The sequence below is a fragment of the Loxodonta africana genome, chromosome X (assembly GCF_030014295.1).
Source record: "Loxodonta africana isolate mLoxAfr1 chromosome X, mLoxAfr1.hap2, whole genome shotgun sequence".
Taxonomy (NCBI): domain Eukaryota; kingdom Metazoa; phylum Chordata; class Mammalia; order Proboscidea; family Elephantidae; genus Loxodonta; species Loxodonta africana.
Window position 1 is genome coordinate 174,308,760 of NC_087369.1, and position 13,181 is coordinate 174,321,940.

General features: G+C 48.3%; 1 protein-coding gene across 1 annotated transcript; it reads right to left on the bottom strand.

Moving 5' to 3' along the window:
- Window positions 1–2,424: 2,424 nt before the first annotated feature.
- Window positions 2,425–5,161, bottom strand: MAGEA10 (MAGE family member A10). Its single transcript, XM_003421223.3, has one exon. It carries the CDS (start codon window positions 5,030–5,032, stop codon window positions 3,947–3,949), a length of 1,086 nt encoding a protein of 361 aa, XP_003421271.1. The 5' UTR covers window positions 5,033–5,161; the 3' UTR covers window positions 2,425–3,946.
- Window positions 5,162–13,181: the final 8,020 nt, after the last annotated feature.

Consider the following 13,181-nt stretch of genomic DNA (forward strand, 5'->3'; position numbering starts at 1 on the left):
GAAGCCAAGATGGGTTGAGTCTGCAGGACAAAATTCCAGAAAGGACACAGCTGCATAGAGAAGGAACTCTGGAGCTCACATAGGACTTGGAATAGTTCCTGTCCCCATCAGAGTGGAAAACCTCCTAATTCTTGGGGCACTGGTTAGGGTACTCAGAAGTGTTTTGCTTTCATGCTGTTGTTAGGTGCCCTCTAGTCAGCTCTGACTCACAGTGACCTTCTGTATAACAGAAGGAAATGTTGCCCAGTCCTGCCCCATATGGCTTAATAGTGAGGAAATATCAGCCTAAACACTACTCTGATCTCACCTACCAATAACTAAAAGCAAGGCCCAAAAGGGTCACACTGCTTCCAAGTAACCATTTCCCAAAACAAAGCTCAGGAATAGTTATTTATAGAAACACAAAAATATCCAGCCCTCAACAAGGTACATAAACTTTGTAATGTCTGGCATCCAATCAAACTTACCAGGCATTCAAAGAAGCAGCAAAGTGCAATAGATAATGAGGGAAAAAAAAATCAATCAATTGAAACTTACCTAGAAATGAGACAGATGATAGGGTTAGAAGACAAGGACATTAAAATAGCTATTATATTGTCTTCCATATGCTCAAGAAATAAGAGGAAAGATTAAAAAAGGATATAAAAAAAGATGCCAAATGAATTGAGAGATATAAAAGCTACAATGTCTGACCTTAAAAAAAAAAATGCACTGGTTTGGAAAGTGCTATCGAGTATGGTTGCACAAGTTGAAGAATGTAATCAGTGCCAATGAATTGTATGTGCAGAAACTGGTAAATTGCTCTATGTTCTGTTATGTGTAAATCACTATAATAAAAAAAAGACACTGGTTTGGATTAATGGCAGATTGGACATGCAGAAGAAAAGATTAGCGAACATGAAAACATGGCATTAAAATTTTCTGGAATGAAACACAGAAATCAAAAACAACACTGAAAACAATGAATAGACCATTGGTGAGCTATGAGGTACCTTCGAGCGGCTGTAATATACATGCATTTGGAGACCCTGAAGGAGAGGAAAAATGGGGATAGAAGAAATATCTGGAGAAATAACAGATGAAAAATTTTCAAAATTGATGACAACTACAAATTCACATATCTAAGAAGTGGGAAACATGTAGAAAACTGTACCAAGGCACCTCATAATCAAATTGCTTAAAACCAGTGATAAAGAGAAAATATTAAAAGTAGCCAGAGTAAAAAGACAATTTGCCTACCATAGAAAAATGAAGATAATGATAACAGCAGATTTCTTGCCTAAACAACGAAGGCCAGAGGAGAGAGGAGTAATGTTCTAATACCTTTAAATTACTGAAAGGAAAAATATAATGTTAACCTGGAATTCTGTAAAAGACCAGTTGTTGCCTTTGAGTTGACTGCAACACATGATGCCTCCATGTGTGTCAGAGTGGAACTGTGCTCTATAGGGTTTTCAGTGCCTGATTTCTCAAAAATAGCTCACCAGGCCTTTCTTCCGAGGTGCTTCTGGCTGGACTCAAACCTCCAATTTTTTGGTTAGCAGCCGAGTGTGTTAACCATCTGCATCACTCAGGCATTCCTGTACCAATTTGCGTATGTGTTCAGTGGCCAATTTTAAATAAGACACCCCATTAAAATCCTACTTCAAATATTAGGGTAGTTTCAAAAACCTCTCTAACTTCAGGGTTGTATCCCAAGCCCAGCAGATTATAGTTCAAATCAGACTCTACTCACCAGCTGACTTGGAAAAAAGAATTTCTTAAAGATGCCCAGAAAGTGTGACCAGGTGTTTAAACATCAATATCTAAAGTCAACTATCCCATTGAAGGGGCTTTTGCCATCCAAGGGCTTCCAGGGGGAGGGAGAGGGCAGCCAGGGGACTTCTTCAGGAAGGAGGAACACTCACAGGTGGGGGGGGCAGGTGACTCTGGACTGTTCCTCTGGGAGCAAGGACAAGCAGGTCACAGGCCAGGTTCCAGAGTTGGACAGAAGGGCACATGGGGAGGCGGGTAGGGGAAGGTGCTGTGATTGGGAATGTGTGGGGATGGGACAAAAGATGTTGGCCTCTGGGCAAGGTGGCTCTCAAGAAACCGAGGGCTCTGACGGAGGAACCCAGGGGAACCCACATTATACTTGCTTCTCGTGACCACCTTCCTGCTTTAGGCCTTGCTGTTAGTACTTTGGCCATAGGGTCTTGTCACTCAAGAGACATTAAGGAGTACTGAAGAGAGAAATGAAGTAAAGAGAGAAATTCTCACTTTGAATAGGAGGAGTGGGAACAGTGTCAACTGGATATGAATTCAGACCAGGGTTCTAGTCCTAGCCCTGACTCTTACTGGCCATGTGATCTTGGGGAAACCCTGGCGGCACAGTGGTTAAGAGCTACAGCTGCTAACCAAAAGGTCAGCAGTTTAAACCCACCAGGTGCTCCTTGGAAACCATATGGGGCAGTTCTCTGTCTTACTGGGTTGCTATGAGTTGGAATCAACTCCGTGGCAACGGGTTTTTGGTTTCTGAGCCTTAGGCAGGAATTTACATGCCATACGTAAAGCACCTGATAGTGTCTGGCATATACTGGATCTTTAATGAATGGCAACTATTTCTAATTATTTAAGACCCAAAAAATATTCTCTCCTTAGAGGAGCCATTATTTAATTTGGGTGTAGGGGTGTCGTCCCCAGCTGGGTGCCACTGGAAGCTCCTAGAATTCGAGTCTAGGACCAAGTCCTTCCCTCCCTCCCAGCTGCTCTTCCATCCAAACCGCTGTTTTCATTCCTTCCACCCCACCAACCACCGGTCCTTCTTTAAAGTTGACCAGAGTGCACTGAAGGTGACCTAGGGAAAATGTCCTCTCAGTGGAGGGGCGGGGCTGTCGTCGGCCAGTGAAAGAGTGGAAGGAAGCCCAGTGCCCCTGGGCCTCACGGCAAGGGAGCCTCACCTCCACTTCTCAGGAACTCCTTGCAGGCATAAGCAGCTGGCTCTGCACTGGGCTCACCTGCACTGGGACAACAGCAGGAGACAACGCCCATACCTGCCTGAGCTGGAGCTTTCTCTCTGGCTTCTCCAGGACCCAAAAGTACCCGCCAAGAGCAGTTTTCCATCCAGGCTTCTGTCTCTCCTCAAAGACACCATCTTAGACTCAGGCCACTTGGTCACACCACCTTTCTTACAGTGAAGTTCACAAGGGCAACTGTAGTTTCCCAGAGCCCTGAGCTGCCCTGACTAGGGCATTTACTCGTGGCGGCTCCCCCCTGGAACCCCAGCTCCCCACACCCTCTTGTACTGGGCCTGCAGGTCTTAGGGGACATGGTACCCTCCTCCTGTATGACTGCTGCTCCTGGACACTACCATCCTATGAGGACCTCTCCCTGTCCCCCCGCAACACTGTGTCTCCCAAACAGCAGATGCTCAATTCACGTTTGGGGGAAAAAAATGAGCCAGTGAGCAGGGGCTTCCATTTATTAAAGTTTAATTTCTCCTACATTCAGGAATCAGCCAAGCAAATCCAGGTACATATATTTTAATGTTACACAATAACAGACTAAAAAGAATAAAGGCATCCGAAAATCTTTTTTCTATTTTACTGCTGAGTTACTTCACATTTCCAAAGAAATTCCTGTTCCAATGCCATGTTATCTTGGTTCAAATCACTGAATAAGATATAAGGTTTCCCAATTTGTTTTACAAAATAACAAAATTCTTACTCTTGAAACACAAAAAAAGCAATAAATGTGTGATCGATGCCACCGATAAACTTAGATTCTGAAACTAATTAAACCTTATCTATTCAAGAGAACAGCATTTGAAAAACGCCAACAAGAAAAAGAAATAAGGCTACAAGTCACCCTTACAAAACAGGAACACAAAGATGTTACGCCCCTGCCCTCCACTACTTAGAACGGTGACCACCCTCTTCAAACACAGAGTAAGGGATGGCCTGAAACTTTACTTGGGGCAGGAGAAGCTGCCAGACATGGCCTCGGCACTTTCACTGGCCATGGCTGTAGTGGCATCCGTGGCAGCAACACTGGCCTGGGCTCTCTCCTCCGCATCTCTCAAAGCCTCCTCATACCAAAACGGGAAAGATCTGGGGTCACTGCCATTGACCTTGGCCAAAAACTCGAGGACTTTCATCTTGCTGGTTTCTGCGTGGGCCCTTGGACCCCACAGGAATTCATAGCGGGCAGGACTGCTGTCGGGCACCTGCCGGTACTCCAGGTACTTCTCCTGCACCCAGTCATCGGTGATGAGCTTTTGGGGCTCCCCGTAGATGAAGTGCTCCCTCCCAACATACACGCCCATCACACTCAGAGCTTCCCAGATCTTCTCCTCAGGGGCACAGTTGCCTTCCAGGAAGATTATGCTCAGAATAAGTATCAGAATGCCAGTCTTGGGCACACCCTGATCACCACTCAGCATCCCATCATATGTGAGGCCCAGTGTGTTGACGAGGACATAAGAGTGGCTGGTGGGATCCACTTCCTTCATGTCAATGCCAAAGACCAGCTGCATGCACTCCGAGGCTTCCCTGAAGATCACAGGGAAGTGGTCCTGGTACTCTTTGATGACTGTGGTCAGCATTTCTGCCTTCGTGGTGAGCTCCTTCGTCTGATATTTAAGGAGCAGGAACTGTACCAAATCTGCCACCTTATCATCTATTGCTTCTCTGAGCAAGGCCTCAGCATCTGGCTGGGCCTGTGAAGTGCTTGGACCCTCCCCTGGGCTGCTGGAGCCCTCAGCAGAGTTGCTGGACAGACTGGCTGCAACGGCAGCAGAGGGGGAGCAGGATGCCTGGGGACTCTGGGAAGGACTGGGTGTTCCAGTAGCAGAAACCTCCTCTGGGGTGCTTAGGTTCAGGGGACAGGAGGAGGAGGAAGAGGACAAGGGGAAAGAGGAAGAGCAGGTGGAGGAGGAGGAGGCCTCCTCCTCCTCAGCCACAAGAAACTGCCCTCCCTCTGGGCCCTGCGTCCCACCTTGGGGCTGAAGGTCTTGCTCAAACATGTAACGCCGACGCTTTGATGGGCGAGGCATGGTGACTCTTGTCGGGGAGTGCAGATAGGAGGGTGGGCTGTGAGAGCCCACAGGCCTGCAGGAGACAGTGGCAGAGTGTTAGGGACCTCAGCTGAAAAACTCAACCTTGGCGGCTCTGACAAAGACCAACTTACAGGTCTTCTCTAGGGCCTCACAGGTCTCCTGTCACCCTGTCCCTTAGGACCCTAAAGGAAGAGGGTGGGTGATGGGAGCCTAAAGGCCTGTGGGAAAGGCAGGGAGAGTATGAGTGGCCTTAGCTATGAAACTCAACCTTCATGGCTCCAACAAAGGCCAACTTACAAGTTTTCTCTAAGGCCTCACAGGTCTCCTGTCTATCTGTCCCCTAAGGCCCTGAAGGAGAAAATGACACGGCTCCTCAGGGTGTAGCCAGGGCTTCCAGGGCTGACAGTGGGGTGGGTGGGGTCAGGGGCTGTGGGGTTCCCTCTCTTCTTGGGTGAGTGGGACCTTGGTACACATTCAGTGTTCTCACCTTGCCTCCTGGCAGTGCCTGGGCTTTCTCCGCTCTGCTGACCTGAGGACACGTGCCTCAGACCAAGGCCCTCAACTCCTGGTTCCTTGTGTCCCTGAAAGAGGAATTGAGGGGCACCTGAGGATGCTGACTGCAAGTTCAGTCTTGGGTCTCCCAGCGCTCACGGGAGGGGTGGAGTGGACTCTGGGAAGTCCCCATTTTCCAGGGTTGGCGGTCTCCTCAGTGCTCACTCAGGGTCCTCATCCCTCTGCTGATCTGAGAGAAGACTCTCAGAACAAGAAATCACATCCCTGAGGTCTATGAGGAGGAGAAGGGGTCCCCACTAACCACACCTGCTCAAGGCCTCTCAGGGCTGAAAGAAGGAGCAGGGCAAAGCTGGTGCCCATTACTTCTAAGATGAGGATATCCTCAAATCCTCTCTCAGGACATTCATCTTTACTCGTGTAAGTGCTTGCACATCTGTATGTGGACCTCCTCAGACCAAAGCCTCATCTCCTTGAGACCTCTCTCCCTCATCCCCCTCACTCCAAAGAAGTGAGTGGGGCCACATCTAACCACCACTGACTAGGTCCTCCCATGATGAACAGCAAGATTATGGCGGGCATTCTGCAGGGTTTCCTCTGTTCTGCAGTCTAAGGTCCCTTAAGTCTTCTCTCAGGGTCCCCGCCTTGACTCCTGGCAGGGCCTGGGACTTCTCCCTTCACTGACTTGACTTCCCACCTCTCAGTCCAAGATTCTGCCCTCCCTGACGTCACCAAAGCAGAAATGAGAAGGCTCCACATGAAGCCACCTCTAACTGGGGTCTCCCAGGGCTGACAGCAGGGGTGGGATTCTGTGGGGTCCCCTTTGTATAGGGTGGGAGGAGCTCTCAATTCATCCTCAGGGTCCTAACAGGATTCTAACAGGTCCCGGGACTCCTCTCTCTGCTAACCTTCACACCAAGCCTCCCTGAGAGCTCCTTCTGGCGGAAGTAAGAAAACACCTCAGCAGGCCACCCTGTCCCCCTCTCCATCTCCCAGGGTTGAGAGCATGGGCGAGGGGTGGGGGTAGCAGCGTTATGGTGCCCAGAGTCACCTTAGTCTTCCTTCAGAGTCCTCACCTTACACCTGGCAGGGCCCAGGACTCCTCTGCTGACCTGAGCCCAGCCCCCTCAGTTCAAGACCTTTATCTTCCTCAGCAGAAATGTGGGAGTTGGTTCAGCCTTACAGCCATGTCCTGGGTCTCCAGGTCTGACAGTGGGGGCTGGGCCAGTTTCTGTGAGTGTGGAGAATTCCCCTCAGCCCTCCCTGAGGGTCCTCACCTTGACACCTGGCAGGTCCTGGGTCCCCCCCTTAGACGACCTGAAGCGTCCTGCCTCAGATCGAGGTCCCACCTCCCTGAGACGCCCGAGGTGAAATAAGGGCCCATCACGTCCAGCCACTCTTGTCCAGGGTTTCCCAGGGCTGACAGAAAAGAGCGGATTCTATGGGGTTCCAGAGAGTTCTGAGGCATCGGGTCCCCTTATTCCTGTCTCAGGGACCTCCCCTTGACTCCTGGCAGGGCCTAGACCCCTCCCTTCTGATAATCTGAAGCCTCTTCTCCTCCTATGATCTGAGATAACCCACTAAGACCATGTCCCGCCTCCCTCAGATCCCGGGGCCGAATCGAGGAGTAGCTGGGGTTTCCCAGGGCTGATGGCAGGGGCAGGTTCTCTGGGGCCCCTCTGTTCTGAGACCCGGGGTTCCCCCAGTCCTACACTTGACTCCTGGCAGGGCCTGGACCCCTCCCCTCTGATGATCTAAAGCCCCTTCTTCTCCTATGATCTGAGATAACCCGCTAAGACCACGTCCCGCCTACCTCAGACCCCGGGGCCGAATTAAGGGGTAGCTGGGGTTTCCCAGAGCGGACAGCAGAGGTGTATTTCTCTGGGACCCCTCTATTCTGAGGCCCGGGGTCCCCTCAGTCCTTCCCTTTACTTCTGGCAGGGCCGGGATCCCTCCCCTCTGGTGCTTGAGACCGCTTTCAGACAATGCGCCGCCCCTCAGGTACTGGCAAAACTGAGTGGAAGCCCCAGTCCTTGAAATATTCCTGGGTCTTCTAGGACTAACAGAAGGGGCACGTTCCTCGGGGGGGGGGGGGGGGGGCTCTATATTCTGAGATTCCGGGTTCTCTCATCCTCACGTGGAGGCTTGACCAGGCCTGGATCCAAGGCTGAAACCCCTCAGACCAGCCTCGGCTCTCGGACTCCCAAGCCGGAAGTCAGGAAACACCACCCCCCCCCGCAGCGGGTCTCCCAGGGTTGTCAGCAGGGGCTGAGCCACTGAGGGGACCTTTATGTAGGGTAGGGGGCAGCTTCAATAACCCCAAAATATTTTACTCCTGACATCTTCCTGAGACCCCTGAGAAGAAAGTAGTGGGAGACCACACCTCTGCCTGACAGCCTTGCTCGGGATCTCCCAGGGCTGACAGCAGGGGTCTGGCGAGACTGGGGTACTCTCTGTTCCAGGGCTGGGGTTCTCTCAGTATTCCTTCAGGTCCTCATTTTGCAGCCTAGCAGAGCCTGGGACCCCTCCATTTGCTGACCTGAAACCAACCCCCTCAGACCTAAAACCTCACCTCCCAACATCCCTGAGCCGGAAATGAGGGCACACGTATTTGGAAGAGGAACGCCATTGGTGGGCTAGGAGACCCGTTCCCAAGCCCCACCCAGACGCCCGCAACCGGGGGTCACCACGCCGCACCCCGCCGCAGCCTCCAGTTCCCCCGCTCAGCCCCCGGGGCCCCCGCCCTACCCCTCCCTGTAGCCAGGAGGCCGTCCCTCCCCTCACCCTCAGCGCCAGACCACGCGAGTCCCCTCCACGCCCTACTCCGCCCGACAACCTGAACTGCCCCTTCCGTGCCCCCAACCCTCCGGGCCGGGAGTCCTCCCCCCCATCTGCAGCCCTGCGGCCGGGACCCCTCTCTCCCTTCTCCGACAGCACCCTATTCGGGCCCTCATCACCGGGGATCCCTCTCAGCCAGCCCTCGAGCCTGCCGGTCCCCCACGCCGCCTCGTGCTCTACCCAGACTCCGGCCGCCAGTCCCCTCAGGCCCCGCCCGGCGACGCCCTAACCTGACTCAGGGCTCGGTCATTCCCGGCTCCTCCACAGAGAAGGCCCTCTGCGCTCACCTCCTACCACTCTGCGTGCGCTCCCACGACCCTGGGGAAACGGCGCCTCCGGCCGCGGACCCCTCCAGAACCCCCTCAGAAAGATCCGGAAACGCGCCTCAGCCGCGTGCCTCCCGGCATCCTCTTCGCCAAGGCCACGTGGCCTTCCCGGCTTTCCCAGAAGCCCCCGGGGAGCGGAGGCAGGCCGACTTCACGTCTCAGTGCGGGGGGCGCAGCAGGAGAGCACGTAAGGAGACGTCCGTGTTGTCATGGCACCGGGACCTGCGTGGTAAGGGTCTGCCTGGCAACGCTGGCCGCCTCCAGAGGCAACAGTTGCACCCATTGGCCTGCCACCAGCAAAATGGCCTGGCAACAAGGAGGGGGGTGGGGGGGACTTGGGGAAGTAAGTCGATGGAGGGAGAGCTCATTGTAGCAACTTGGAGGCAGGTCGGGGCTATGGAAGCCGGAAGTCGGGGCAGAGGACCCTAGACCAGGCCCCTGGGACACTCTGCATTTGCACCTTGTCCCAATCAAGCCTGGAACCTGCACAAGGGACCCAGGCTGGCTGTTCCCCGCCCAGGAGCCTCATCACAACTCCTTCCACTGCAAAGCCAGCCCTCACCACCTAGGATGCCATTGCATTGGGAAGAGTGTGGGTTTTGAATCAGGTAGAGGTAGGGTCACCTACCAGCTGCATGGCCTTGCAGAAATCACTGAACATCTCTGGCCCTCATCTGTAAATACGCAATGAGAACACATTTTTTTAATATATAGTGCTGAATTTGATTTGTTGATAGCATTTTTGCTATTCTGTTCATGTGGGATATTTTCTGTGACTTCATCATATATATATATTATATATATTGAACAAAACCAAACCCACTGCTGTGGAGTCGATTCTGACTCATAGGAACCCTATAGGACTGGGTAGAACTGCCCCATAGAGTTTCCAAGGAGCACCTGGCAGATTCAAACTGTCAGCCTCTTCGTTAGCAGCCGTAGTACCTAACTGCTACGCCACCAGGGTTTCCATGTTTTTATATATATATATATATATAATATATATATATTATATATATATTATATATGTATGTATGTATATATACATATAAATAATATACAATTTTGTCAGGTTTTAGTAACAGATTCTTTGCTTTGCAAAAATCAAAGATGTCACTTTGAGGACTAAGGTGTGCCCAACCCAAGCCATGATATTTTCAATCGTCTCATATGCGGAAGCCGGAAGTCGAAATAAAATGGCGTGATTTCTTCCAAGTATGGAGTAAAAATAGCTGCCAATTTACGATTCTACACCCAGAGAAAACATACTGAAAAGATGAAGGTGAAATAAAGACATTTTTAGACACAAAAAGTGAGCAAATTCATCACCATTAGACATCCCACACCTACTGCTATCGAGTCGATTCTGACTCATAGCGACCCTATGGGACAGAGTAGAACTGCCCCGTAGAATTTCCAAGGACCTCCTGGTGGATTTGAACTGCTGACCTCTTGGTTAGCAGCTGTAGCACTTAACCACTACACCACCAGGGTTTCCTCACATTAAAAACATTTAGACATCACTTAAAGGAAATATTGAAAGATGTTTATACAGCAGAAAGAAAATTGATCTCAATTTGAAGCTGGGAGATGGAGGAAGTAACACAGAGCAAACGAAATAGTAATATGTGGGTAAATTTAAACTATTATTGGCTGTATACAATAATAAGACAATTATTTGTGGATGTACATGTATGTGTACGTATGTGTCACATACATATGAACATATATGTATATATAAATATGCACACATGTATATGTATATGTATAAAATAATATGTATACATGTATAATTATATATATAATTAAAATATATTACAATAAATTGTATGAAGGTGGAAGGATTAAACAGAGTTAAAGTGTTCTAAGGCCCTTGCATTATGAGGAAAGAGAGGATATGTGCTAATTTATGCAAGACTCTGATAAGTCAAGCAAGCATGGTGGACTCTCTTGGGTAACCATGAAAACAACAATGGAAGAATGCATACCTTCCTCCCAAGCTAATTTTGGGAAAAATGGAAAAAAAAAAAAAAACCAATCCAAAAAAGTGTCAAGGAAAGAGAGGAAAGCAACATGGAGTGGGTGAGACAAAAACACAGCAAAAAATATAAGGACACATTTAAACTTAAATATTTAAGAATTGCATTAACTGTAAAAGAACCAAATGCTTCAAATAAAGTACAGACAGATTATGAAACACACACATACGAAGTATATTCTGTTGACAAGAGCCACATCTAACATATTACAGGAAGCTTGAAAGTGAAAGGTTGGGGAAATATACCATAAAAACACTAATCAAGAAGAAGTCAGTGTAGTTATATCAGTCTCAAGGTATACTTCAAAAAAGCATTACTAACTAGAAATAAAGAGGGGCAGCTATTAATGCTAAAAGATTCAACTGCACCAAGAAGCTATAACTTTTGAAAATTTGTATTTGTCTAATAGTATAATCCCCCAAAGGTCTCTCATTTTCTTATACTATGGGGTCTTGCATGTTGCTGTGATGCTGGAAGCTATGCCACCGCTATTCAAATACCAGCAGGGTCACCCATGGAGGACAGGTTTCAGCTGAGTTTCCAGATTAAGATAGACTAGGAAGAAGGACCTGGCAGTCTACTTCTGAAAATATTTAGCCAGTAAAAACCTTATGAATAGCAGCGGAACGTTGTCTGATAGAGTGCCGGAAGATGAGCCCCTTGGGTAGAAAGGCACTCAAAAGACTACTGGGGGGGAGCTGTCTCCTCAACGTAGAGTCAACTTTGATGATGTGGATGGAGTAAAGCTTTTGGGATCTTCATTTGCCGATGTGGCACTACTCAAAATGAGAAGAAACAGCTGCAGACATCCAAAATATAATCAGAACATGGAATGTATGAAGTATGAATCCAGGAAAATTGGATGTTGTCAAAAATGAAATGGAGACTATATACAGGACTAACAGTCTACACAAACCATGGCCTCATCTACCTGAGGCCAGAAGAAATAGATGGTGTCCAGCTACCACTAATGACCATTCTGATCAGGGCCACAACAGGAGAATACTGACAGAAGGAGAGAAAAATGTGCAACAAAACTCAGATTCTTAAAAAGCCCAGACTTACTGGACTGGTTGAGATTAGAGGAAACCCTGAGACTATTGTCCTGAGATACTCAATAAGCCTTGAACTGAAACTACTCCCTGAGGTCACCTTTTAGCTAAATAAATGATTGGCTCATAAAATAAAGAATATTACCCATGAATACTGCACACTTGTAAAAAATTATCTGTATGAAACCAAATGGTCAACAGTTACTCTAAAGAAAAGATGCAAGGGGACATGGAAACCAGATTACAGAAGTGAAACATCCAGAAGGGAATAAATGAGAATATTAACACACTGTAAAAAATGTAAACAATGATGTTGTTGTATAATTTCCACATTCAGTTGGATCACCTTTCTTGGGAATAGGCATAACTATGGATCTCTTCCAGTCAGTTGGCCGGGAAGCTGTCTTCCATACTTCTTGGCATAGGCAAGGTAGCACCTCCAGTGCTGCATCTGTTTGTTGAAACAACTCAGTTGATGTTCCATCAAATCTTGGAGCCTTGTTTTTTGGAAATGCCTTCAGTGCAGCTTGGACTTCTTCCTTCAGTACCATCGGTTCCTGATCATATGCTACCTTTTGAAATGGTTGAACATCAACTAATTCTTTTTGGTATGATGACTCTGTGTATTCCTTCCATCTTCTTCTGATGTTTCCTCTGTCGTTTTATAATTTCCACATAGCATCCTTCACTATTGCAACTTGAGGCTCGAAATTTTCCTCAGTTCTTTCAGCTTGAGAAGCGCCGAGCGTGATCTTTCCGTTTGGTTTTCTATCTCCACCTCTTTGCACATGTCTTTATAATACTTTGTCTTTTCCAGCCACCCTTTGAAATCTTCAGTCCTTTTTCTTCATCATTTCTTCCTTTTGCCCTTAGCGGCTCGACTTTCATAAGCAAGTTCAGAGTCTCCTCTAACATGCATCTTCATCTTTTCTTTCTTTTCAGTGACCTCTTGCTTCCTTCATGTATGATGTCCTTGATGCCATTCCACAACTCATCTGGTCTTCGGTCACTAGTGTTCAGTGCATCAAATCTATTCTTGGGATGGTCTCTAAATTCAGGTAGGATGTACCCAAGGTCATATTTTGGCTCTCGAGAACTTGCTCTGATTTTCTTCAGTTTCAGCTTCAACTTGTATATGAGAAATTGATGGTCTGATCCACAGTTGGCTCCTGGCCTTATTCTGACTGATGATACTGGGTTTTCCATTGTCTCTTTCCACCGATGTACCCAGTTTTTTTCCTGTGTGTTCCATCTGGTGAGTACCAGGTGTATAAGTCGCTGTTTATGTTGGTGAAAGAAGTTATTTGCAATGAAGAAGTTGTTGGTCTTGCAAAATTCTTATCATTCAATCTCCGGCATTGTTTCTATTACCAAGGCCATA